Source organism: Botryllus schlosseri, unplaced genomic scaffold (genome assembly GCF_051294905.1).
Source record: "Botryllus schlosseri isolate E-star unplaced genomic scaffold, Bs_hap1 Bs18a, whole genome shotgun sequence".
NCBI lineage: Eukaryota > Metazoa > Chordata > Ascidiacea > Stolidobranchia > Styelidae > Botryllus > Botryllus schlosseri.
The window spans coordinates 409,271-437,051 of record NW_027648627.1 but is presented as its reverse complement, the minus strand read 5'-3'; the positions used below and the strand labels follow the sequence as shown (position 1 = coordinate 437,051).

At 41.7% G+C, this 27,781-nt stretch overlaps 3 protein-coding genes and 1 pseudogene across 4 annotated transcripts in view; 3 read left to right on the top strand and 1 right to left on the bottom strand.

The window, feature by feature from the left end:
• Nucleotides 1–27,781, bottom strand: part of LOC145459839 (uncharacterized) — a 311,519-nt gene that overhangs the window by 92,106 nt on the left and 191,632 nt on the right. The gene's annotated exons all lie outside the window — the stretch shown is intronic.
• LOC145459848 (baculoviral IAP repeat-containing protein 7-A-like) lies at nt 1,813–5,153 on the top strand. Its single transcript, XM_080338369.1, has 3 exons — nt 1,813–1,899; nt 1,966–2,139; nt 4,950–5,153. Exons 1-3 carry the CDS (start codon nt 1,813–1,815, stop codon nt 5,151–5,153), a joined length of 465 nt encoding a protein of 154 aa, XP_080194495.1.
• Nucleotides 5,160–7,211, top strand: LOC145459837 (actin-related protein 8 pseudogene; annotated as a pseudogene).
• On the top strand, nt 20,124–22,692 carry LOC145459838 (zinc finger SWIM domain-containing protein 3-like). The gene is made up of 4 exons (XM_080338358.1): nt 20,124–20,488; nt 21,368–21,476; nt 21,616–21,844; nt 21,902–22,692. The coding sequence occupies exons 1-4, from the start codon at nt 20,250–20,252 to the stop codon at nt 22,402–22,404; spliced, it is 1,080 nt and encodes a 359-aa protein (XP_080194484.1). The 5' UTR covers nt 20,124–20,249; the 3' UTR covers nt 22,405–22,692.

Below are 27,781 nucleotides of genomic sequence, written 5' to 3'. Positions count from 1 at the left end.
TTGAGTCTTGATATCCTATTTCCAAATGATGATATATCCGCAGTTTATAAAACTTTTTAGCGTCTTGGAAAGTCATCGCTGCTCACCTGATATATCCGGCAAAAAGGCCAGCGATTCCAATCAGGCGTAAAACAGTGTTCTGTATGGTTGTTCTGTGTTCTGTATGGTTCTGTATCACTTATAAATTACATATCAATTAATTAGGGATGATGCGAAGTGCGAACCTCTGAAAGGTTCAGGTTCGTGTGAATGCGAACCTTTTTGAAAGGTTCTGTGTGAACACTGAACACGAACGTCCTATCCTATCTTTCAGTGAAATGATAGCCTATATCGTACAGTGTATATAGCTGTGTAGGCCTACACGGTTGCCAGTAAATTCGGCCATGACCTCCGTAAATTCGGCCCTCTGAGAATATTGTATTAAAATGTATTACCAACTGTTAACATGAATTAATTACCGTACATAATTATACTAATATAAAGTGATTTGGATGTCAGGGTATACGTATATAGATCGCGTAATCGTGGGAGATATCGCGGATATTCAAGGGGCCGAATTTGCCGATGGCCGAATTTACTCGGTTAATTCGTCCCTCGGAGAATTTTGTATAAAAATGTATTGCCAACTATTAATGTGAATGAATTACATAATTATATTATTATCGAGTGATTTGAAGGTCAGGGTATGCGTATATCACACAGTCAGAGATAATGCGGATATTTACGGGGCCGAATTTACTGAGGACCAAATTCAATCGGCAAATTCGACCCTCGAAAAATTTTGTGTAAAATTGTATTGTCAATGTCAACTATTAATGTGAATTATATTACATAATTATATTATTATCAAGTGATTACGAGGTTAGGGTTTGGATTAGGGTTAGGTTTATATTAGGTCTAGCTCTGTCTGCGTTCAGACTTAGAGCACCATCACCGGGGTGAGGCCGTCTGGACCATACGTCACCATACGTGGATTATTTTGGGGAGCAGATATCAGCTCCGGAGCATGTCTGAATACAAATTGGGTGCAGATATCAGGTCTGGACCATGCCTGAGTTTTTTTGGTGTGCAGATATCAGCTCCGGAGCATGTTCGGATACAAATGGTGCGCAGATATCAGCACCTTTATGAGCATCCAACATATAATGCCCTAACCTGTGCGCAGATAGTATATCAGGTTTGGCGTCACTTTCAGGGCCAATGGCTGACTGCGTCATTGTGGCATGACCTAAGTAGGTCCAGATAGCGCATTCGGTTTTGATGGGGCCTGTGGATATAAAGCCTGTACCAGCTGGAGTAGGGGTTAAACCCGCTCAGAGGCCAAACGCCGAGCGGGCGGCCAAATGTCTATACGGCGTTCGGCGTCTGTTATGTTCAGACGCCTAGTAGCTATACGGCGTTTATCGTCTGTCATGTTGAGACGCCGAGTAGCTATACACAATTTGGCGTCTGGTATCTCGGTAAACTGAGCAGAGGCTAAATCCTTTCATGGCACAACTCTATGACACCAGAGGAATTGGTCTTCACCCTAAATCAGCGGTTCTCAACCGGGGGTCCGCGAAGCAATTTCAGGGGGTCCGCGAGACCTCTAAATTTTTAAAATGGTTGATAACGTAATTTTTATTTTATTTTTTGAATAGAGAAAGCATGAGACAGTTTCACACCACAGCTGCTAAAACCTCATGACTCATATCATAATCGTATGACATGATCCATATTATTATTAATACTGCCAATATGCTTGGGTAACTCCGGCCTAGAATGCATCGCACAGATTGTGGGATGTGAGCGGTAGATTATTTTCAGGAGGAGATGAGAAAAGAGGAACGAGTAGAAAAAGCGTTAGCGAAATCGGACGTCGTTACAAACATTCTGGTTTTGGGCTTTTCCGAAGATTTGGTGAGGCTGGAATATAATCCTACGTACCGCCGTTGTGGTGGTATCACCGTGTCGACATTTTTGCAGATACGTCAAGCGCTGATAGAGAAATTGGATGCAGGAGGGGTTGATTCTGAATCGATTGATATTTTTGATTCCACCTCCGCTTTGCTGGAAGCGGTAAAGGAAAAGGAAGAAGAGCAGAATCGCTTGAACAGAATCGCTGCAATGCCTGGCCCGTCGACCGTGGCAGGATCGTCGGTACGATCAAGTCAGTATCTATTCTCGAATTATTTTTTGAACTGCGTAAAATGACTCGACTCGAGTCAATATGTGTATTGTGTATAGTGCAGTGGTTCTCAACCTTTTTCACCCCGCGGACCGGTAAAATTTCAAAAAATATCTGGCGGACCGGTGAACTTTCAAAATTGAAATGAATCCAACATGTAGAGTATGTAACCGTTTTTTGTCATTATATCGTGCTAGAGAGTGACATTTTATGGTAGTGAGTCTGCCAAGTCGAGGTAGAATTGCCTTGTCCAGATAAACGTGATACCGCCAAGAATCGTTTACAGTCTTTCGTGCCGAAGGACGTGGGTTTAACCGACCACGCCAACTCGAATAATATTCTTCTCCTTGACAATATCGAGAGAAGAAGCATTTCGGATTAGAATCAAGAACATTGTCGTGCTACCTTGCTCATTGTTCACTACCACCAGATGCATAAGCTACTCTAGCAGCAACAAATGCAATGCGTACCACAAGAAAACACCTTACAGCAGCTATACCGACCATGCGCAAATCCGGGCCGAAAAAGCACTTCGTCAGCCCACCCCCAAAAACGTAGGTCTTGGGCCCCCACAAGGCGATCAGCAAACTTCCGGGGGCTTCGTCCCAGACCCTACGGCCTACAGTTGGGTGGATAGGTTTACACCTGTAATAGTGAGCACATTCATTCTACTCAATGTAAGCAGAGAGTTTATGTAGCTTAATCGCACCAATAGCGAAAATTTTGGATCATTCATGATTTAAGAAGTTTTCTCGATGCCGAAATTTTGGCACACCTTTCGGAGGGTTGTAACCAAGTCACAAGGCTTCGAGTCACAAGTCAATCTCACTTATAGTTTTGATTCGAGTCAAATCTATTGTCATTTTCAATTCACCACCGAGTCAAATCTGAGTCCAAGTCAGCGAGCAGAGGGTCAAGTCTGAGTCATGGTATTATGACTCGAGTCCGAGTCCAAGTCTCTTTGTTGACTGTTCAGTTGCCAGTTAAAGGTTTGTTAAACCCAATTTTTAGAACTATATTTGATGATATCGAATGGTTTGCATTAATAATATCCTAATTTCCTCACTTTCAGCAGTTATTGGTCGCATTTTCAAGTACGAGTACTAATAGACGAAATCTCAATATTGTGGTTGCTTTAATATTTTTCAAAATTACAATGAATTACAATGAAATGTCGGTCCTGGCCGTCTGGGTCTCGAGTCATATGACTTGGCTCGAATCATGCGCATTGACTCGTGTTCAAGTCGGCTCAATACACAGATTGACTCGAGTCGAGTCGTTTCCGTATTTTGAAAAAATAACTCGAATCAAGTCGAGTCATTCGAATATCACGACTCGAGTCATTACAACCCAGCCTTTCGGAGTCCCATGTTAGCGTAAACTTCATAATGTGTTGGTACGTCGTGGCGTGGTAATGGCTGACGCCAAACTGCCTATTTCTATAAATCATGCGTATTTCTCAGAGAAGGGAACCTAATATGCAAGACATTCAGTGACACTGAATCGGGCAAAGAGCGGAAAAGAAGCTGAAAAATGTTGAAAAAAGTTCTTTTTAAAATACGCCATGATTTATGTTCATTTGCAAAATAATTTCGGGCCTTTTTCAAGCTCGGCCCCTCTCCAACTGGGCGGTTTGGAGTGCTTAAGTTACGGCCCTGCACAAAATGAATGACTTGAAAACGAATGATCGCGCAGACTGCTTTGTTTAGCGATGAACTCGTGTCTCTTCAGTGCTTATCGCCTTCAACATTACATCTTGAAATTAAGGTCTAAAATTATGATATATCTGGCGGACCGGCAGGAATGTCGTCGCGGACCGGCGGTTGAGAACCACTGGTATAGTGTATTGCCTTTGACTTAACTTGTACTAGGACTGGGACTAGGACGGCCAAGACCGACATTTCATTGCAACTTTGAAGAATAGTATCGTCGCCATATCAACTTGATATTATTTGTAGACCAATCAATCAGGCTCTAGTTATATTAGGTATAGGAAGCACGCTAGTCAATTTTTATCAACAATCACACAACAGTGTACAGATCAATGTCCACAAACCACCAACCGTCGTCCCTGGCGCCTTCCTCCGGGTCAGAAAAGCGGATGAGGATGGAGATGACGCTTAAATTATGTGAGGCGAAGAACCGATGGTTGGCGAGAGTAGGTCTGAACAGCGATATATATTCAATTCATGTATTCAGATTCACGACAGACTTGGCACATATTTGGTTGCCTGAATTAGGCTGATTGAAGCGAAATGCTGGTAACCGAATTCTAATATGATTCGGGATAAGGTACTATGTTTCAATCCAATTGTAATTTTCTAATTTCTGGGTTACGGCCAATGCTACATAGCGCGAAACATGCCAAGCTACAAAACTGTGTACAACTGAACGTAAATTATCTATTCTCACGCTTATTTTGTTGTAATTTTTAGTCACTTCTGCGAAGCAAAAAGCCTCACAACAGGCCAAGGCAATCACTTCTCTTCAGGTAACGCTTTCGACTTTCGTGTCCATCTTGTGCGTAATTGTGTCCAACCAATAAATTCCAAGTGACACAGCTTTAAGATATTTGAGTGCAAAATTTCAGTACTCAAAAAAATCATCTCACACGCTCGAATCATTGGAATTAATACTCGATTCAGATTCGAGTGCTCAATTCATTGCCCCCAGCCCGAAAATTCACTGAAATACGGAATGAAATGATGTGAACTTTCTAACGCCATGCAAATCTGTTTTCAATCGCAAACTATACTCAACCAGTTCTTGTTCGTATTCGTAGGTAGCTCTCCGCAGCCTTGAAGAGGAAATACACAGACGCGACGAAGATATAAAATGTAAAATATGTTTTGGAAACAAAACAGATGTGGTGCTTGTGCCCTGCGGACACATGTGCTGTTGCAGCAAGTGCGCGGAAGCGATCCAACAATTTTGTCCTCTTTGCCGGGTCCCAATTGAGAAGGCTATAAAGGCGTATTTGCAGTGACACTTCGTATATAACAGACTGACCGAGGAGATGTACAAGATCTCGATATGGGAGACTGAATCATACGCACCGCTGGTTCATTTTCGCTAATCTTGTTTAGTTTAGGGACTTCACCCTTTTCAACGCGGGGATTTCATTTCATTTTTATTTCATTGCTTCGAAAATGGCAATGGAGGCGTCGTCTGCATCAAGGTCCTTCTCAAGTAGTCCAGTTCAAAACGAAGACAGCGTAGGCGACACGTTTGATATCGAAAGTACCACAGGTCAAGCCAAGTCTACTATCGTGTTGCAACCCGGATCATCGCACCTCCATTTAGGTCGAGCCTCCGACCCTCAGCCGACATTAGTGCCTCACGTTATCGCGTGGCGTCATAGAAAGCCAGGTCAACAAGAAGCAGTCAGACAATCTTTTCTCTCGAGAGATTCATGCGAATACGAAGATGAGCAAAGGAACCTAAATTTGGGCGGTCTCAACGAAATTGACGACGTCCTAGTCTCGTATTTTAGACGGCATGTGTGTCGTTGGGAATACCTCGCCAAATGCAACAAGAAATCAAAGCCAGAAGTTCTCTCGGAAGGATGCGGCTGGACATGGACGGATACAAGCAAGGATCAGCCGTATTTGATAGGTGATGATGCTTTATATATTGATGAAAACGATTGCTACGACCTCCACTGGCCTATTGTAAAAGGACAGTTGAATATTCATAAAGGACCTTACGGGTCATTATCGTCTGTACTTACAAGTCTGGCAACATTATGGGTAAGCGCAATAGAAACGTTTTTGCACATACCGTTCAAAGACCTGTCGAATTTCCGTTGTGTTCTCTTGATACCCGACTTGTACAATCATTATCACGTTAAGGAAATGGTACACATGCTATTTAACGAGCTGAATTTTTCATCGGTATTGGTACATCAAGAATCGGTATGCTCCACTTATGGCTGTGGAATCGCGGCCGCTTGTGTAGTAGATGTTGGGCATGAAAAAACAGCTATCAGCTGCATAGAGGACGGTATATCTCTAAAAGCACGAGTATAAGGTTGGACATCGGTGGTAAAGATATCACACGAGTTTTCGCAAAGCTGTTAAAACGCAACGCGTTACCGTATCACAAGTTCGATCACGACGACAGAATGGACGCTTTGCTTATGGAAGAGTTGAAAGAGACCTACTGCCACGTTAAACCAGACAGTAAAACCCCGGAGAAGCAAGAGTTTCATATACGCCGTCCGGGTCAAACTTCAATCTTGTACCCCATCACTTTGGGTGACGAAACGTCCCAAGCCCCTTTGAGTTTGTTCTATCCGAAAGTGCTGGGTTTAAAACCTTTTAAGTCTCAAGTGCACTTGGCTCAGCGCAATCCCGGTGATTCGGAAGATCCTTTAGACGAGCATTACCTTTTCCAAACGCGTAACAAACACTATGACGGTCGGTCGTTTCGTAAGATGAAGGATTACCAATCGCAGCAGCAGACAAATTTTTTTTCCGAGCAAAACGTGGAGAGAATACAGTATGAAAATAGTGAGGAAATAGAAGAAGAGACTACTCCTTGCACTGTAAAGACTTGAGAAGCTGATGTTCTAGCACCTAGCGGTTTGATGCCGTTGCATCAAGCGATCGTGTGGAGTATTGAAAACACCCCTCTATCTTACGAGGACGAATTGAAACGACGGATGGATTCGTGTATTCTTGTAGTAGGTGGCGGCCGTGCTCATTTTGACGGCGTTGACCATTTTATGCATCAAAAAATCAAGGACCTTGTCCCCGGTGAGAGAATACTTCGCGTCTCAAATCCAAGTCGTGGTTCGGCCGAAAGATCAAGAACCGTCCGTGGTGGCGTGGAAAGGCGGGTCGGTGCTGTCCTGTTTGGGAAGTGCCCACAAGTGCTGGGTCTGTAACAAAGAATGGCAGTCTCAAGGGCTTAAACTTTTGCGGGAACGTGCGCCTTTTGTTTGGTGACGTCGACGTTGGACTGAACTGTAGGTGGTCAAAGTAAAATGAACGCCCTAAATTTCTGCTCGATTACGGGTTGAAACAGACATATCAGAACAACTCCAAGTTCCGACAACTAGGGTTAACGAAAATTGACTGCGCAAGTGATGACGTCATAGGAGTATGAGTGATGTGGAGCGTTGAAATAGGTACACATGCGTTGTACATAGTTGTTCAAAAAATAACTCTTCAAATTTTACTGGCTACTCGACAAAGTTATTAATTAATACCGAAAAATAATGCTGCATACCAATTTTACAAGAACTTCGCTTCCACTGGTTGGAATTGAGCCAGACTTGGTGTTCATCGTTTTTTTTGGACAACCGCACAATTTGATGAAATTCGAAAAGATTTACGCGATTTTTTCCAATATACCAATTTCATTTCACTTCGTGGCAACGCTGTGAATTGATCACAGTTTCACAAATGTCAATTGTCATTTCCGCCAGCAATCGTTGCTTAGCGTAACATGTTACGTGATATGACAATGGGAGAATAGTATTGAAACTATAATTCTTGTTGATAAATTGACTCTTGGTGAAAAAGATCGTAAATCTTAGTACTTAGTAAAATAATCTCTCGCTGTTCAAATCATTCCAATGATTACTCGAATCATATAACCCAACCCTACTGAAAACTATTCCGGCCAGGAGTGTCAAAAAGTAAATTTGGTGGAGTCGCTTTCTTTTGCCAGTCTGTTTCCTAAACTGCAGGCTTCATCTTCGTGGCTAATGCAAAATGTCAACAAATACTAAATAGGTAGCCTTCGAAAATGTCCACGCAGGAACTGATTCATGCCATTCTTTTACGCCATCAAAGCTACTTTTCAGCATCCTGAGTGCTACTGATTAATCACACACCTGGTTTAGTGTCAATTCCCTATTGAATGACAATGAATCTTATCATGCTATTGAAGTTGTAATGTATTGCAATTTGCCCTGTTATTACGATTTTTACCTGAAATGTGTAGCTTTCTGTGTTGTTTCGTCATGCCGAATTAGCTGCAGATCTATCCCACACAGCCATGACAGAATCAATGAATTAATTAGTATCCATCAGGGTTGTAATGACTCGAGTCATTTTCTTGGATATGGAACATGACTCGACTCGAACCAAGTTATATGACTCAACAAATTCTATATGACCTATTCAAGTCTTGTATATCAGAACTATAATAGAAAAATAGGGCCAGAAACTGTCGTTAATCTGATTCAAGTAACATGTTATGAGTGAGAAAAAGGAGTATTATGAACTAGTGGCCTTCGATTCCCCCAAAGAATTTTACAGAAGTTAGTTGAGCCCAACGCTTAAGAGAAAACAGGATGCTTGGGGGTGAATTGAAAATGCTCAGAGTCAAAACTACAAACGCCATATTGACTTGTGACTCGGTTATAACTAGGGCTGGGCATAATGATTCGAGTACTCGAATCTGAATCGAGTATTAATTTTAATGATTCGAGTCGAGTAGTAATAGACGATTTTTTCGAGTACTGCAATTATACGCTTATCGCCACTGAAAGTTATTGTATAAACGATATTTATAGGTCCGATACTAATTTTCACTGTTGATGCCTTGATTGGTGGTATCGTAGGTTCGTAGCATGCGAAACCTATAGTACAATGCTACGAAGGTTAATGGGCAATGGAGATAGCACATTTCTTTTCCATAGTCATGATTATCTCACAACATTGTCACCAAGTCGAATGAAATCGGTATGGTCGGGGAAATACCATTTATGAGATGGAAAAAAGGCATAATATTCTTTGTGGTGACATAAACGGTACATATTTGAACTTTGACTATCATATTCCGTTATGACGTCATAATTGGCGATACTCGATTACTCGACTCGACTCGAAGCATATTACGTGATTCAGAATTGAATCACCCAGGTACTCGATTTTGCCCAGCCCTAGTTATAACCCTGGCATTCGTTTTAAGTCGGATGTCCCAAACCAAGGTCTGTAGAGCAATTAGGGAGGGTCCACAGTGAGAATTTTGAATGATATCAATGCAATAATAGAACTTGCGTGGATGTAATTCTCGCTTTATTATTGTCTGTAGTCGGAGAATGTTCCAATTACTATCGCTGTACTTGAAAAGAATAGTTACAAATTGACATTAGTGGTCAATTAGTCTAATACCATACCTGTCATATTTATCAGGGCTTGGTTAAGTTAAGGTTCCATAATTTGGTAGAACAGTTAACATACAAGTGTCTGCCAAGACGTATCTGGTGTGCTTGCTCTTCGAGAACTGGATTACCATCACACACCTGGGTTGTAACCAAGTCGCAAGGTTCCGAGTCGCAAGTCAATCTTACTTCATAGTTATGATTCGATTTTTCTTAAATTCACGACCGAGTCAAGTCCAAGTCAGCTAGTGGAGGGCCGAGTCATAATGATCACTGTAGTTTTCAGTTCAGTCCGGTTCAACCCACTTTTTCAAATCTGCTCGAGTGATACAAAATGGCTAACATTCATATTGTAAATTTCCTCAGTCTGAACAATATTATCTGGCCCTATTTTTCAAGTATCAGGACTGACAGATGAAATCAATATTGTGGTGACTTTACTATTTTTTGAAGTTGCAATGAAATGTCTGTCTTGGCTGTCTTAGTCGCGAGTCATGCACAAAGAATGGAGTTAAAGTCGGGTCCATACAAAAATCTTGAGTCAAGCCATTTTACGCATTTGAGAAAATGACTCGAGTCCCCAAAAATCACAACTTATTCAGAAAGCAAATAGACATCGTGAAGGCGCGCAGGAAATATTCATTGGCAGAAATCACGAGTTCCGTAGCCTACAGGAGTCCAAGCGCAAGTTATACATAATAACACACCCTCTTGTGACATTTGTGAGCATCTAATATGGTGTGCTACCAGCGAAACATCTGCATTAGTTAGAAAGTTGCCGAAGAGTCTTGGTTGCACTCGAGTACCACGAGAAACCTGGTCCGACCGAACCCTGCGCAAATGACTAGTTATTAGCATCACAATGAGAGTATCATTTTATTGAAATTTCATCAGATCAAAACACCACAAGATTGCGATATCATGAAAAGATAAGAGGGTGCCGAAACGACTCATAGTCTTTCAATCATGCACCCACTTTGGCCTAGAGCAGTTGCTCCAACCGCCGGTCCACGGAAAGTTATCTGCTGATACGCGGAATATATTGGAGCTCTCAATTCCAAAATGCAGCAAGTTGCACAATTACTATCGAGTTAGTGGCCTTTACCAGCACTTCATGACCTTCGCCTTGCAGAAATTTCAACAGTCACGCATAAATATTTGATATCAAAAAGGCAGCATTAGATAAAGCTCCGAAATCACATTCCAGTTGCATACATTTCTCGTAATCAAATATAAGGCTAATTTTGACATTTGAAGGCCCGCCGGACCGCAACACATGTTTTGAAGTTTCACCGGTACGCGATGTAGAAAATGTTGAGAGTCGCGGGGGTTCAGAGCGTGAAAATTACAATGGACACAGGGTTTAAGAAAGGATGACGTAAAATTAGATTATGATTTAAAGGAATGCAGCATGCGTCAGTATGCGAGGTCGATATGTCAGATTGTTGCCCAGTAATTTTGTGGACTGGCCAGCATTCATTGAGTAGAAATTGTTTGTATTTTGACTCGAATGTGGGTATGCTCGACAGCTGTCAGATAGCTGGCGAGCTACTGTTGCACACTCTAGGTCCGGCGTATTTGATAAGGCGATGCTGATTTTTTAGTGTTCCACCCGCATCATATGGTAGTCTTCGTGGTGGATGTATGTTGTAGTTGTGTTCGATTAAATTTGTTACTTTTTCTTTCATGTGTGGTTTCGGCAATTTTCCAACTGCATCTTTTTACTTTAATATGGCCACGAAATATCAGAATTATTGCAATCGGTCTCCCAGGATAAATTTTCGAACGAGTTTGGTAGCTGCTGTTCAAAGCAAACAAACACACAGTACCTAATAATCAGTCAGCTGCATGAAGATCAAGCATCAACTTAACCGTATGGAGGAATGATTTTGCGTTAGCTAAATCCCAGGCAGGTTTCAGTAAAGCACGAGAAAGAGGTTTAGCTCATTGAATACAGCGTTTAGAACAGAACAGGGATCACCAACGCAAGCTGCGTAAATGGCCACTTTTCTAACTTACGATTTCGTTCGGATACTAATATGACGACCACTTGATTTTCATTTTGTGTTGTGAGCCACAACCGATGTTTGTCAACGCTTAGTTGTATATGTCATGTCAATCTGTCGACGGGTTATTCTAAGATGGTTTGCAATTGCAAGTTTCCTGTCTGCTCGTAGCGACTGTAGTGTAAGGCAGATTTTATACACTCGTTTTGTGACTACGTTGAGATTCGAGTTAACGTCGCGCTGCCGAAACTAACACTCGCTCGGTGAACTCTGGTTTATTTTATACGGGTTATACATCCACACTTTGGCATCGCATTTGACGTAATGTGAACTCTCCCATTGCTGTAACGTAACTGGCCACAGCCTCAAATAGAATATACGTTATCTGTAGTTTATGTCTCTCTATAGCAGTGGTCGGGAACCTTTTTCGCTCGAAGAGCCGTATTGACCCTATATTTCCCATTTCAACTCCCAAAGAGCCATACATGTAAATTAACTCTTACGGCACAATTGAAAAATCGTGACGTCATCGTAGTGCAGATTCGGCATACCTACGTGGGATTCGTCGTTTGCACCGTATTTTCTCTGTAAAAATTCGTACTTATCATACTAGTTGCCTTATATGAGTAATGAGTATACGAAACTTGATTTACATGCATATTTTGCAACTTATATATATTTAATGATATTGCACTGAGAGGCATATGATATTTTTCGAAGCTTACGACAATTAACATTTAGATTTCCAACAGACGTAGACACCAGTAAAAGTATCAATCTACTTTTTACACGTTTTCATAGGTAATGCGTCTTTTGGTGGTGTTACTTGCTATTCCTGATGGCTTTGTAGTCTGCTTGTTGATCATTGTTGAGGTTAAGCTTTATATAAAATTTGACACTTTCGTCAGTGATATGAGATCGTAGGTTCGTCTTGATGCTATTCGTAAATGCGAGGCCCGATGATGACATACGCAGGGCAGGTGGATCCAAACATGGTCACCATAAGAGCAGTATACTATCCCACTGTAATCCGTGATGCGTCCGTGAGGTGGGGTCAGTGGCAGCACGTAGGGCAGTGCATACCATGTCTACTAGATTTTGAACATTTTTACTACCAAAATCACGCAACTTGTCAATTTATTGCTCGAAAATAAAGGGTGAGAGGAGAGTTGAGGCACGCCCGGACCATACCTTACCTGTGAGAGCGCAATTAATCGTAAATATCATAGAATTTATAATAACTGAATAGAATCGAATGTAATTGTCGCACTGATTCCGATTCGACTTTTCAATTCCCAAAATATTATGCGGTAACATAACGTTGAGCCACACGCCTACATTTTAACATCGACTACACTGTAAAAACTGGGCCTACCCCTAGAGGTGGTTCAAAATGCCACCCCATGATCAGAAAGGTAGGGTGGACTGGTCTACCCACGCCACAGGGTAGACCGGTCTAATCACGCCATAGGTAGACTGGTCTAACCACCCCTATCCGGATCTAACCCTTACCTATCCGGATATATCAACCTTGGGATATGCTTTACAAAAGTCAAACCAAGGCATAACAACCTATATCCTGCCCGAATATCTTCATCAAACGCTCAATCTCCGGTTACCAATACCAACCCATATCTTTGTCAAACGCCTATTCCTGCTGCACTCTTATATACCATATCGGTTTTTGTGATGTTTATTGAATTGTTCATTATGCCTCGCATGCTGACATAAATTACCAAACATCGTCATTATTTCAGGCAACTCATTTGCAAATTAGTCACTAATCTCACGAAGTTTGGTGCGAACAGCACCACTGGCCTTTAAATTAGGCACGCGAGCGAGAAAAATTGACATGAAAGTGAGAGATCTTTTAATCTTGGGTGAAAATTTCATGTTGAAGACCAAATGAATTGATATCATCACCGCCAATGCCTGATGAAAGCTGCGTATTTGTGTCACGCGTTGCCCTTCAAAGCCGACTGTCCACTCTTTATTCGTCGTATCAAAACAAATGACAGGGTATCCATTTCCGTGTTTGGGTGTCTGTTATTATATCAAAAAAGAATTAGGACAAATCTACACAGCACATCACACATCAGGCACAGACTTTTAGTAATCAGCAGTGTTGGGATCAAGCCACTACCTTCGAGTGACGAGTCATTTCGACTCGAGTCAAGTCAGAATTCAAGTCAAGTTGCCTTTTAGAAGCAAGATGTATGATTACGTCTCAAGTGACTCAAGTCAAGTCAAGTCACGAGTCATGTCAGAATTCAAGTCAAGTTGCCTTTTCGAAGTAAGATGTATGATTATACGTCTCAAGTGACTCGAGTCAAGTCAGAATTCAAGTCAAGTTGCCTTTTCGAAGTAAGATGTATCATTACGTCTGACTCGAGTCAAGTCAAGACATATGAAAAAGGTGACTCGAGTCATCCCAACACTGGTAATCAGCCCATGAAACAAAGAGCATGATCAGGCATATTTTGTTTGAAGCGAAACTTGAAAAGTAGATTGTTGAGATGTAAGTTTATTCTAGACCAGTGGTTCTCAACCGGGGGTCCACAAAGCATTTTCAGGGGGTTCGCAAAGCCTCAAAATAGTTGATAACCTAATTTGTATTTTTCGAAATTCGGAAAATCACGAGGCAGTTTGGCTTCATTACTAGTAAAACTCACAGATCTCACTTCAACAGAATAACGTCAATAAAGGGGCGGTAAGAACCCTGAAAGTTTCAAGTTCGTGTGAACATTTTGCTTCTATTCAATATTATACAATGCTTTTTGTTCAAATTCCGTGACACACAGTTTGGGAATCGCTGGAATAAATTAAGCAGATTATGCAGCCAGGGGGAAGTTGCAATCTTTTTTTTTGTCACCAACATTGAACGAATTATGTTAGTTGCGGCAATAAAATACCAATGGTGCGTAATTTACATAGGAGTTGATAATGGATTCAGATGCCAATTTATCATTGATGAACTTCGTACCTGATCAATCAATAGGAAGTTGTCATACTTTTCGTGAAAAACGGCGGGTACTGCGACCATCCAATCTAGATTCTGAGATTCTGTAAAAAATACAATAATAAAGTCGGGAGTTGGGTACTGCGGGGGGCAAGTTTACTAGTTGATGACAACATAGCTGTGATCACATTGGTTGCGGTCAATTTATTTGTGACACATAAATGGAGAGTCAGTCAAAATATACCGGAGCAAACCACGGATTTCGGAAAAAAATTAAACTTGGTAGAGCTGAAATAAAATATGCAGATTTGGCAGCCAGGTGAAAGTGGCGATCGTTTTTTAGTCGCCAACATTGAACGAATTACATTAGTTGCAGCAATAAAATACCAATGGTGCATAATTTACAGAGTGGAGTTGATAATCGATTCATATGCTAATAACATTGACGAGCTTCGTACCTGATCAATGAATAGGAAGTGGCAATACTTTTCACGAAAAACGGCTGGTATAGCGACCATCAGAGATTCTGTAAAAAATACAATATTAAAGTCAGAAATTAGTTTACTAGCAAATGACATTTCTGTAATCTTTCAATTACTATAGTTCAGGGGCGATCAGCCTTTTTCGGCCAGAGGGTGACAATAATCCAACAAACCATTGCGCGTGTCACTTTTGGACATATCAATATCGAAGATTTCGGCGAACATGCGTCAGTGATTTTGTGCAATGGTGCCATCACAGACTATCTTTCTGCAAGTGCAAACGTGAAGTTGCATGCTGAACGACACGGGACACGTTCTCTAATATTTTCGAATATAGTTGAACTCATTTCTGTAAATTCGGCGCAAGAAATCAAGTGACCATAAATGGCGTTACCTAATCCGGTTTGCTCCTATCGGACGACGAAAAAAGGACATCAACATTCAAGCGGCCCACGCAATGGTTCGTAAATTTTATGTGACCATTTGGCTGAAAAGGTTGGCCACCCCTGCTATAGAGAAAGTGCTTTGTTTGCTAAGGAGGTATGAAATGGGTGCCGTATCTGATTTTGATGACTAATTAATACAGAGCAAATCGCGGCTTATGAAAATTAATTGACATGAAAGTCAGATATTTTATAATCTTGGGTCAAAAATTGCATGTTGAATACTCAATGAATTGATATCATCACTACCAAATTGGCAGTACCAATACCTCATGAATGCTTTGTATTTGTGTCACGCGTTCCGCTTCAAACTGACTGCCCACTCTTCATTCGCCATATTGAAGCAAATGACAGGGTGTCCACTGTCCATACTTGAGTGTCTGTTAATATAACAAAAAAGAATCAGGTCAAACATACACACAAACATACATATCGACTAGACTAGCCTAGCCTATATAGCAGTGGTCGGGAACCTTTTTTGTCCAAAGAGCCATATTGGCCTATTTTTCCCATCTCAACTCCCTAAGAGCCATACATGCCAATCAACTGTTGCGTCACAATTAAAAATTCATGACGTCATGGTAGCACTAATTCGAGCTCACTGCATGGGATTCCTCGTGTGCGCCATATTTTCTCAGTAAAATCTGGTATTTATTGTTCGGAAATAAAGGTCGAAACAAGAGGTGTAGAACAGACGGGCCAAGCCTCACTCTTGATAACGCAATTCATATGTAGCTTAGAATTTTTTACAACTGATATTAATCGAATGTGACTGTCACACTGATTATGAAAATCTAACTACTTATCGACTTCTCTAAGTATTCGGCGGCAACATAACGTTGCGCTACACCAGGGGCGTAGCCTGCCGAGATAAAAAGGGGGTAGAACTGAATAAAGGGGGCAGAATGAGCCTCTATGCGTCATACCTTAACGATAGCGACTTCTGTATTCCGTACGCTTTTGAAAGCGTAACTAATTGGCGGATCTAATTACTGAAAGCGAGTTAGCAATCAACAGCTTGCACGGGATCGTGTTAGATGGGATCATGTTAGCAATCAACAACTTGCACGGGGATCATGTTACCATGCGCACGCGCTCATCATGTGACAGTGCAGGAGATCTTATTTGTATTCAAATAAGTAATAGACCTTGAAACAATACCAGAACAACATTTCACGACGAACAATCTATACAGCGCAGAATCTGTTATATCTTCATGAATTTTTACATGATTCAATTCGCGTGTAAGAGTAACGTCTTCTCGGCGTCTTAATTCCATTCATATTTCGAACATGGCGCATATACTAATTGTACCGGCGTGTGAATAATGACTTATTCGCAAAGCGAGGCCATAGGTTCCTGACCATTGCCATATAGTAATCAGTTTATGAAATATAAGGTATGATCAGGCATGGGCCGGGCATTGCTTTTTTCAGACACAATATTAATATAGTATTGACGCAAAAAGTTGTCGTATCGCTCACCATAAGTAGACCTGCCAAATGATAAAGTAATGGTATAGCCCCAATTTCCAGCCAGAATACATATATGCTGATTTGGCAGTCAAGTGAAAGTGGAGACCTATTTTAGTCATCAACATTGAACTTATTCCATTGGTTGCGGCAATAAAATGCCAATGGTGATTCATTCCCATGCAAATTTGTTTTTAGGTTTTACCGCTCCGCGATTTCAAAAAGTTGCGAAACACTTCTCTAAATTATAATCCATCAGAATCAAATGTAAACCATGCAAAATAAAAACAAAGATTATTTGACGTACCTGATCAACATATCTTTCATGCAGAATGGTAGGTATAGAAACAATCCAGTCTAGATTTGGAGATGCTGTAACACAATCACAAAATATATTATTGAGTCAAAGTTTATCATTTAATACATGCAGATGAACATTAACTCATTACAAGATACAGCATATCAAAGAGAAGTGCATCGACGTGTCGTTTCTTAAGCACGTATTTCTTTAGATCAAAAACGGTGCACGTATTGAGGCATGGCCTGATTTTGATTGCCATGCAATTGCAGCATGACTAATAAACACTATATATCATGAGAGGCAATTAATAGATAGAGATTAACTACTTGGTACAAATATTTGAAGAGATCACGGCTTCTGTCAAAATTAACAACTTTATTGGAACAAATACATAGATAGCAGAAAGAGAAGAACATACCCATAAGATTTCAGCATTTTGTCTCCTCGGGCTATCAATGTCCGCTTCATTCTATCAACCATGGTCGGAGGATCAGGATATTTCGAACCAATTCCGCGTTGATCACGCTTATTTAGTCTTCAGGTACATAAGTCGAAACAGCTTTCTGCAAAGCAAAGCAGTCGAATTTAGAAATATGCACTGAACCAGAATGAAAATTTCATTAGGAGATTGAATGTGTGGTACCGAAACTCAAACATTTTTGCAGCAGGTGAAGCAGCGAAAACGAAGCAACCTCAGTACAATATACATTTATATAGGCAGCCCTGATTGGAATCTCCGTCCTTTTTTTGAAAGAAATCCTGCGTGATAGAAGCTTTTTTCGCGTGACAGAGTCAACTTTGCGGCGTGACAAGCAAGGTTACTGACTTCAAATGACTGTGTTAAGCCAGTGACAGGAGATCAGATGCTAATGGTTAGCAACTGGTAAGGTGCAAGTACTTTACTAACAGACAGTAATCAACAGATCCTGGCTTGAGAATTAGGTCAAAACATTATATACCACATACTAACTGGAATATAGCATTTGGGGTGGCTGAGAACATTGACTTTTTTCAATTTTTTTTTTTTTTTAATGAAATCAACGACCCGTGACGGCGTGACCGCGTGCAACTGGCGACCAAGTCGGCGTGATCCTGCGTGCCTTGGACACCGATTCCATACTGGTAGGCAGCTAGTGTGAAATGGAGAGTTTTAATAATCTTTTAGCTACAATTTCTTTACAGTGTCTTTCTGTCCTGAATAGCTGATGCGGATGAAAGTTTTGTACTGATTAATTTGAGATCACGTCATATTTAGAGAGCAGTGCCCCTTTAACTCAAACTGTACCACAGGCACAAACCATTCTTTCTAATGACGGTAAGTTTGAAAGCATCACTCTTACCTAGAGCAGGTCCGGAACAAGATGTTTTTTTTTGGCTGTCCGCCAACATATTTATTGCTTAATTTATTTCAATACAGATAATTATAATTTATGTATTATAATTTTATCGCGCGCACTCGCATTCATACACATGAAATATACAAACACGATGCCCACACTCTCATTCAGAAATGACGAAATTTGCATTATCAAAGTCTGTGGTGACTGCTATGGCAGGAGCAGACATAATTTATAGCCTTCACGGTGACAGCAGGGTGACTTGGTAAACCAGACGAATTTTCATGATAGTGATATTCAGCCTGCCAGACGACCAATCAAGTGTGCTGCGGACATCAATTCCATACTGGATATACTAGCATGGTTTCATACTAGAAAAAGACATTATGGATTCCAGTAACTTCTTACTTCTAATATTTGTTATCAACTAGCCTATAATTCAACCGAACAACTCTGACTCAATGACTCTAACTCAAGCATGTAAATTTGAAAAGGCAAAATAGAAGCATGCAAAATACACTTATGAGTGCATTGTCGTCTCACCTTTCCTTTCTTTACGTAACGTAATCTCCAATATGGCGTCCGACCGTCAGTGTCAGAAACAATCGAGCAAATACCGTAACCGGTATATGCCAGCGAGAATAGAATGCGTTCATACCGCATCCCTTAACAGGACGAACCGGACTCATATTCTAAAACGTACAACTATTGCCCTGTGCAGTGAGAATGAGGAAATTCGCCTCATGGTAAAACTGCAAGGCACATTCGCCATCTTTCCCCTTCGATATTTCAGCTTCCGCATTCGCTTCGCGCTTTCGAGCCTCGGTTGGTGAGTCACTAAAGCGTAACCGACCCGGTTGATCAATCAGCATCGGATATTAGTATCTTTACTTTGTGTGCGTACCACTTCCTACATTCACTAAATGAATATTATAACTATCATTATTGAGTTCAGAGTAGAAGTTGATCGAATATGATGGTAAGATGTCAGTCGAACCATTAGCTCATCTGTGTTTATAAAGCTCGGTGGTTGAAAGGGGTTTGCCGCTTCAATTTGGTTCCCGCGGAAACACAGCTGACTTCGAGGGATCGCCGCGCAAATAACTGAGGCGTTGCATTACGGTAATTGGGAATAATATTATCTCGATACCGTGAACAACGATATTAGAATTTTAGATCAAACTTTATACGGTATCGCCTTATCGGTAGCTCGGCATCGCCTAAATTTCATTATATAAGTTTGTCTCTCTATCTAATTGTGAGTTTAAAACGAAAACAATGTTGCGATTTCCTGCTACAAGCTCAGTGCTAAATTTTGAAATGAACAAACTAATATATCTTCATTTAACTCATCCAATTTCTCTTTAATGATGCTGATTTGCACGGCTGACCGATAAATATTCTTTCACTCCCGCTCTCTCTGTATCGATAAATGGTATGTCTGTCCGTCCGTTGATTTGACCATCAGCGACTTTGAGCACATATGCATTCAATCTCGCGATATCAACGCCGCGCAAGCATCTCGCGCGTACATATACAGCGCAGGTGATTGGAATGATCATAGCGGAAACATATGTATCCTCAATTGATCAGAGGTGTGGTTGCCGTGCCACGCTTAATCCAGGGTGGCTGGATGCAATCCACTGTAATGCAGGGGTAGGAGCAACATTCCCACGCCTATTCTACCCTAAACGGGGGTGGAACAGGAAGGTACACCCCTGCATTACGGTAGATCATCCCTATCCACTCCTATTCCACCCCAAAACCCACGGTTATTTTTTACAGTGTACAAAGCTACGTTATCAATCAAGAGCGTGGATAGCTATGCCGTTGTTTGTAATTGGAAGTGTCTACTCGTCCGGACCCGGACGAATAAAGTTCCTCAGGCTATTCGTCCGGTGTAAGCATGCCGCAACTGTAGAATGGGTGCCGGCGATTTCCGGAACTGTGGGCCGTAACTGCGGCATGGATTCCGAGAGTAGGTTCGCCTCTTATGAAGACTTAAAAAGTGCTTTGGAGAAATACCAGAAAGAAAATTACGTCCAGCTCTACAAGAGAGATTCACGTACGCTCGATGCAGTAAGAAAGCGAACCACTCAGCGAAATTTCAATGATGCGCTCAAGTATGGCCAGATATCTTTTCACTGCATCCACGGCGGCCGTAGATTTCAGAGCTTATCTAAGGGTTTACGACCTAACCAACGGTAAGTAAGCGTTACGTATGATACGGAATTTCCACCGGGTCCACAACCACATGAACATGAAGAAGCAATGTTCCCCATGAGCATTTTGTAGTCTTGGTATCGTGAAATTAGGGTTAAATTAGCCTCAGCCTAAACCCCAACCCATTCCTATGACACCCCACCACCTCATCTTACGACACCCTAATCCTAACCCACACGTGCTGACACCCCAATCCCTAACCCCACACATGCAACCGCAACCCCTATCCTAACCACGCAACTGCAACCACACCCCCACCCTAATCCTAACCCCACACATGCAACCTCATCTTACGACACCCTTCTAACCCCACACATGCAACCGCAACCCTGCCACCCCTATCCTAACCCCGCATACGCAACCCAACACATGCAAACCCCACACATGCAACTGTAACCCCACCACCTCATTTTACGCATACGCAACCCCACACGTGCAACCGTGCCACCCCTATCCTAACCCCGCATACGCAACCCCCACACATGCAACTGTAACCCCATTTTACGCATACGCAACCCCACACATGCAACCTCATCTTACGACACCCTAATCCTAACCCACGCGTGCTGACCCCCCAATCCTAACCCCACACATGCAACCACAATCCCGCCACCCCAATCCTAACCCACCCGACCCTAATATCCCCCACCCCAACGCGAAAATCAATTTATTTTAACGTTTATAAATTCTCACATGTTCATAGGAAGCATTGGTTTCATGGAGACCACTTCCTGATGTGTGGAGAATAACGAAGAAGTGCCCCCTTTTTAGCTCGCTACTGGACTACGAGTAGCAGCACTGCCACACATGCTGTGCATTACGCTTGAAATACAGGGTAACGTATCACGATTTCATTGCAGCACTTTCCGTAAAGAGTGCCAAGCTCATATCAGGTTTAGTACATCAGAGGATGGGCAGTATCTCATAGTGAAGAGTATTAATGAACAGCATAACCACGGGTTGAGCAAGGTAATATGCGATTATCACTATTGAATCAATAAATGACAACTAATGCATAATCACCGTTATATTTTTTCATTTTGATCTGATGATTCAATAAATGACAACTAATGCATAATCACCGTTATATTGTTGGAATTTATTGCAGGTCGCCTTCGATCACTTGCCACATCAGCGTAAGTTAGACTCGCAGCAGAAAGAAGAGATCAAAGAACTGCTGAGGCTGAAGGCAAATAAAAAGCTACTACAGAATCATTTACAGAATTCGTTAGGTCGGGTCGTGCTTCTAAAAGACCTGCACAACATCGCGACTGCTAGAAGTACCAATGAATTATCAGAACTAGAGGCGACAGTAAAGGAGCTGAAAGAAATTCCAGGTAAAACAATTATGTGACGGTACCCAATTTTGATACTTATACTGATACTGTGTTTAGGAGCTATTGTGGAAATAGTGGTATCAGAAGAAAATGTCTTGAATGGTATTTTTTTTCAAGACAAGGAAATGCGACTGACATATCAGCAATATCCTGAAATATTGTTCATTGATGCAACATACAAGTTGAACGACTTGAGAATGCCACTTTATCTGATGATTGTCGAAGATGGTAATGGAGAAAGTGTAGTAGTTGGTGTGTTTGTGTTGGCGTCGGAAGATGCAACATCCATAGCCCAGATGGCAAAAATCTTCAAAAGAAATAATAGTAGATGGAGTGAAACGGTCACAATCATGGCAGACAAAGATTTTACCGAGCGCCAAGTCTTCAAGGCAGAATTCCCAGATGCAAAAATTCTGATATGCCTATTTCATGTCTTGAGGACATTCCGCAGAGAATTGACATGCGACAAAATGGGAGTAACTGCATCAGACCACTTGACTTCCAAGGCTGTATCGATCTCTCCTATCCGACACCAAATACTGGTATTTTTCTCCTATTAACACTGTTGCCCTACTTCGCCCAGACATTGCTTCATTCATTCATTTGCTATCATTTAATTTTTCTTCATCTTTTCAACTACGATTTGTTACAGTCAGATGATGCAGAGACAATGTAGGCATACTTGTTTCATGCGGGTTTTATCAGACCACTTGACTTCCATGGCTGTATCGATCTCTTCTATCCGACATCAAATACTGTGCATGCACATGTTTTCTGTATGATCATTGCTGCTGTCCATTTGTTCTGTATTTCTGTTGTATGAAAATAAAGACGCACAGTCTCTCTCAGTTGGTATTCCAATCATTACTGCACAGCAACATCAAGTATGAGTACTCGTAGTACAGCAGAGGTGACAATTCCGTCTTAGCTGTGCAAGTTCACGTACAATTGGTTAGGTCAATGGCGCTTGCATGAGTTCAGAAATAGGTGGAGACAGCAAGAATTTCAGCGAATCGTTCGTGTTCTGACTGCATCCGGTTATTTAACGATAGCACTTTGGAGCTCTTCGTATGGCGCAAACATTCCCTCGGAGCTCCAATTATGAGCTTACAAATCACTATCCTACTTGTTCTCACTACATTAAGCGTAGGTAAACATCTCTTGTAAAGGTAAAGGTGGGCGTCAAGTTCTGGTACTTTCAACACAGCTATTTGCAATTATTAGTATGGCGTAAACTTTCCCTCGGAGCTATAATTATGAGCATACAAATCAGTAACAGTAACCATTGAAATCAGTAACCAGAAGGGCGAATAAATAATGTACAAAACCGAAGCCTGTCAAAAACGCATACAGTCTCCATAGTAACGGGCCTACGTCACACGGTGCCGGACGAATAGCCTGAGAAAATTATTCGTCCGGGTCCGGACGAGTAGCCACTGCCTTTGTAATTTGAATTTGTAATTGTGAACTTCCACGGCAGTTCATTTCTTGTCGCAGATCAGGAAGACAATATGTATTTGAAAACTGCGTTGTGCAATCCAAGATCTCATGGCAGGTACATCGAATTTGGAAATTTTGAAAAAGGGATCTGTGCCCCTAACTCTGAATACGCCACTGAATTAATTAACATCTCAAAGACATGTTTAAATTGTCACAAGAGTAATCATACTGGCCGTGATGAAGATTTAATAACAAGTTGCTGCAATATTGATAAATTAGGCACAAAAAAAGAGCCATATCTTATGCCCAAAAGAGCCATATATGGCTCGCGAACCAGAGGTTCCCGACCACTGCTTTATAGCCACCGTGACGAGAGTTTCACGCAGCCTATCATAATAGTTCTATCAGAACCCGTCGCGTTTGCTCATTGAGAAAGCTTCTCGATCATCGCTAATTCAATATACAGTTTGTTTTATGTGAAAGGAACCGATCGTATAGAGCAGGGCAGGGGTGTCCACTGTCCATGTTATAACCTGAGTGGCGTGGGCGTGCCGTATTGAAACCTTCATATCGCTCGCGGGCCGCACCAGTCAGATGATTCCATTATATTACCTAAAAAACATGCCATAATTTTTCATTTGTATACTTTATCAACAAGCCTATGTATATACAGTAGTAGATTATATTATGTTTAGGATCATATGGGCTCCATTCTAGATAAAACTTCATTCGCATACGATGAAAATGGCGATACGATGATTTGGTGGTTGAATGAATACAGCGTTCGACTGCACAGTGGCTCTTTCGATGATCGAAAATGGCTTATGTCTAATATTTATGTTACTCCCCTTGTCTTGTTTTGCGTTGTGATGAATACGAGAGATTTAATCATAAAAGATGACGTCGGAATTTGATTTATTTTAAGCGGCCCAACGGGATTCCCTCGAGGCTGGAGTCCTGTTGAGTTTGAAGTGAATAGTGAATAGTGATACAGCAATGCGAACAGAAGTATTGGGATTTTATATGTCTGTGCAACTAATATATATCATCTATGAAACCTGCATGTAACGGTTACGCATTGCCGTTTTAACTTCTGTGAAACTACTTTTTGTGCATATTGCCATAAAACTATGATGTAAGTATACACTTTTTTGCCATCTCGGAATTGAGCGTCAATGTCAGCGATTATGTTCCTAATGAATACTAGAGTTGAGCCACAGCACTAATGTCGAATGGTTATAATGTGCCCCACTGGACATTTGCTGTCTGGAGGGGTTATTTAATGGAAGTATATCCCACTAGAAATCTCAACATTTGATTGAAATGTGCATTTCTCAACCTACTCAGAATTGCTTCTCGGCCCGGATGCCTAACATCCCCGCTATAGAGTTTTATAGACGAGTTATAGACGAGTGCAACACTTGGCGACTTGCTAAATCAACCGTCATTGAGCTCACGCAAGAGACCCTTGTTCAAATCTCGGCTGCAACCTATCTGAAAGATCACGATCGAATACTCTTTCACCAGGCACTAGGCTAAATGAGATGTTGGATTGCGAGAACATACTTCTTGGTTTGTTCGAAATCGACCTATCAGCTCATTGCATCGCGTGTTGTCTTTTGTACCGAATTGAAAGTCGTGTGTTTGGACTTGGTGCGAATGAAAATAATCGAACCACCAATTATAATGTGTCGCAGTAACTTTTGTGCAAAGTAAAATGGTGTTCCAGACACTGGCGTAGCGTTTTTCGTAAACAATAATAATAATAAATGGTCTAGTATTATTGAGCAGATATGTATTCAACATTAAATTTTTGTTCGCGCTATGCGCTATTTATACTTTCACTAGTATCTTTTAATTTTCTAGTACCCGCCTCTCGGTAAATCAAAATAAAAAACCGGCTTGATCTACAGAATTGTATCTAACTGTATTTGTGTGTGCTGCCAGCGGTTACGGGAATATCATAGACACCAGATTCGACGCCACAGCGACACTTTTAAGGCAGTTCGGTTTTAACCAACACGAAGTGCGATACTAGAATGATCGCCGGTGATAGAACCTTGACCGAAGATAGTTCGGCATGAAACCTGAGTCCCACGATACGTATGCGTGCGACGAGCAGAAGTATAATAAATATTGCGCCTCGTGAATAGAAATGGTAATGGGTAATCATGCGAATCTCACCAAAGAGATTTCTCTTCTATTTGGTCACCGTACGCCGCCCAATACTCACCCTCCAGAATCTCGTGAATAGTGCTTCAGTGTGGTATGAGCAATGAGCATATAACTCAAGATGATAATTGCGTGCCTTCTAAATATTTGAATCGTCTTTTATCAGCCCCGCCGATAATATTGAGTCGGTATCACGCTCTGACATATCAGTATCGTCTATGAGAGGTAAAACTGTCGGCAATTTTCGTGACACCGCATTATTTGGTTGGCCTTGCGAATTCACAATAAATTACATACCTACTTTGTTGCGCCGATATCAAACGATATATATAAACGTTATCGGTGTTGCTGTTGTTGCTTGTGGTATTCATGGTGTTTGTCGACTACTATTATGGTATAGGGCAGTGGTTCTTAACCTTGCCTCGAGCGCCCCCCGAGGGGTGCTGGCGATTTTGAGGGGGGATGGAAACGCTCAGGGGGCGATATTGGGGGCGCTGGGCTCAGGGGGCGATATGGGGGCGCTGGAGAAAAATGGCTTCGCAGTAGATGATGTGGTGTTAGGACATATCCATAATGAGTATTCAGAGCCTGCAAAAGACATAGGTTTAATTGTCCACGGACGCCTAAATGACTGGCAGCGAATGTTCCTGTCTTGGTAATCTGAACCCCAGAATACGAAATCCATCTGGCAGGGAAAAATTATATGCCAGTGAAGAAATGCCAATTTGAAATCGTGTGCGTCATTTAGTTTAGTTACAATTGGGCGATAGGCATATCTAAAACTAGATATTCCTGTTGGGCAATTCTATATTTTTTATATAGCAGACAGGAAGTCACGAAATGACATCATGCAACGAAGTCATACCCACGGGTTCACCCGCTCGAATATGTTTAATCATTAGTTATGGGCTCTACAGTTTCCAAGACACCTCACAATGTCCGCTCTACGTTTTGATGAGTCTGCGCACACTCAACAACTCACTGCGAAGGCCGTTGGACAACAGTGCCCACGACTAAGAAAAGGTCATAACTTCGGATTTGCTGTGCGTAACGTAGCTGATTCCGTGGCAAAACGAACAACGTGATGTGGGGCAATCGGTTTATCACCCTATGGGAGCCCAAGAACCAAGTTTTTTCGGGGGTCCGACGAAGTGCCGTTTCGTTCCTGCCAACGGGTAGACGCCCGAAGATGTATAATAGTTATTGAAGGATCCTACCTTTTCAATCACACATCACTCAGCTCTACCGGTAAATCTGTTTACGTGAGCAGAGAGAGGATGAAATTTGATATCAATATAGCCTACATGCAATTCCCATTCATATTGACCAATTCAATCATTAATTATTGAAATTTTTCGCGCTTTGCGCGTATAGGCGAGAATAGCTGGCTCAGTAAATGGACACTCAATGTAGATGAGATGACGAGCATCAGCAAATAGCGGATAGCCGAAGGGGGGTCTGGGGGCGTAGCCCCCGGAAGTTTGGTTCATCACCCGATGGGGGGCTCAAGACCAACGTTTTTTGGGGGCCTGACGAAGTGCTGTTACGGCCCTGGTAGCTGATTAATTGTACCTACAGGCACGCCCGAATATGTTTAATTATTAATTACGTGCCCTTTATTTTCCAATACAACAGCTCACTCAGCGCTACTGGTAAATTTGATTACGTGGACTGAGAGGATAAAAAGTTTATAGCGACTTATATATGTAGTTACTACCTATTCATTCATGTATTATAGAACATTTTGGTACATAGGGCAACCAGGCCACACAAACTTTGCTGACCATCGAAATCACGCTACGGGGCTCTTGGGGGCGAAGCCCGCCGACGTTTGGTTTATCACGTTATGGGTGCGCCAGACAATCGTTTTTAGGGCGGTTGACGAAGTGCTGTTACGGCCATCCCTCTTACTCATTGTCTTTATTACATTCCTTACAATATGAGGTTGGGGGCGCTGGAGCACGATAATTTTTGAAAGGGGGCGCTGGAGGAATAAAGGTTAAGAACCACTGGTCTAATACCATACCTGTCATATTTATCAGGGCTTGGTTAAGTTGAGGTTCCATGATTTGGTAGAACAGTTAACATACAAGTGTCTGCCAAGACGTATCGGGTGTGCTTGCTCTTCGAGAACTGAATTACCATCACACACCTGGGTTGTGGGGGGATGAAGAGCGGTCTGTCAGTCTGCGATTGTATACGAGAAGTCCGTGGTCTACGGATAGCAGCTTATAGTATATACTTAACTGGCAGTAGCTGACACGAACGTCCTGTGTAGTTCTTGACTGTAGTTCAATAGACACAAACAATTGCCTTTTCCAGATA

Bases quoted from the DNA above. Each gene is read 5' to 3' on its own strand.
- LOC145459848 (XM_080338369.1), top strand. From the start codon at position 1,813: ATGAGAAAAGAGGAACGAGTAGAAAAAGCGTTAGCGAAATCGGACGTC. The intron at 1,900-1,965 runs GTGAGGCTGGAA...ACATTTTTGCAG, and splicing joins TGGGCTTTTCCGAAGATTTG to ATACGTCAAGCGCTGATAGA. The intron at 2,140-4,949 runs GTACGATCAAGT...TCGTATTCGTAG, and splicing joins CGACCGTGGCAGGATCGTCG to GTAGCTCTCCGCAGCCTTGA.
- LOC145459838 (XM_080338358.1), top strand. From the start codon at position 20,250: ATGGATTCCGAGAGTAGGTTCGCCTCTTATGAAGACTTAAAAAGTGCT. The intron at 20,489-21,367 runs GTAAGTAAGCGT...ATTTCATTGCAG, and splicing joins GGTTTACGACCTAACCAACG to CACTTTCCGTAAAGAGTGCC. The intron at 21,477-21,615 runs GTAATATGCGAT...AATTTATTGCAG, and splicing joins ATAACCACGGGTTGAGCAAG to GTCGCCTTCGATCACTTGCC.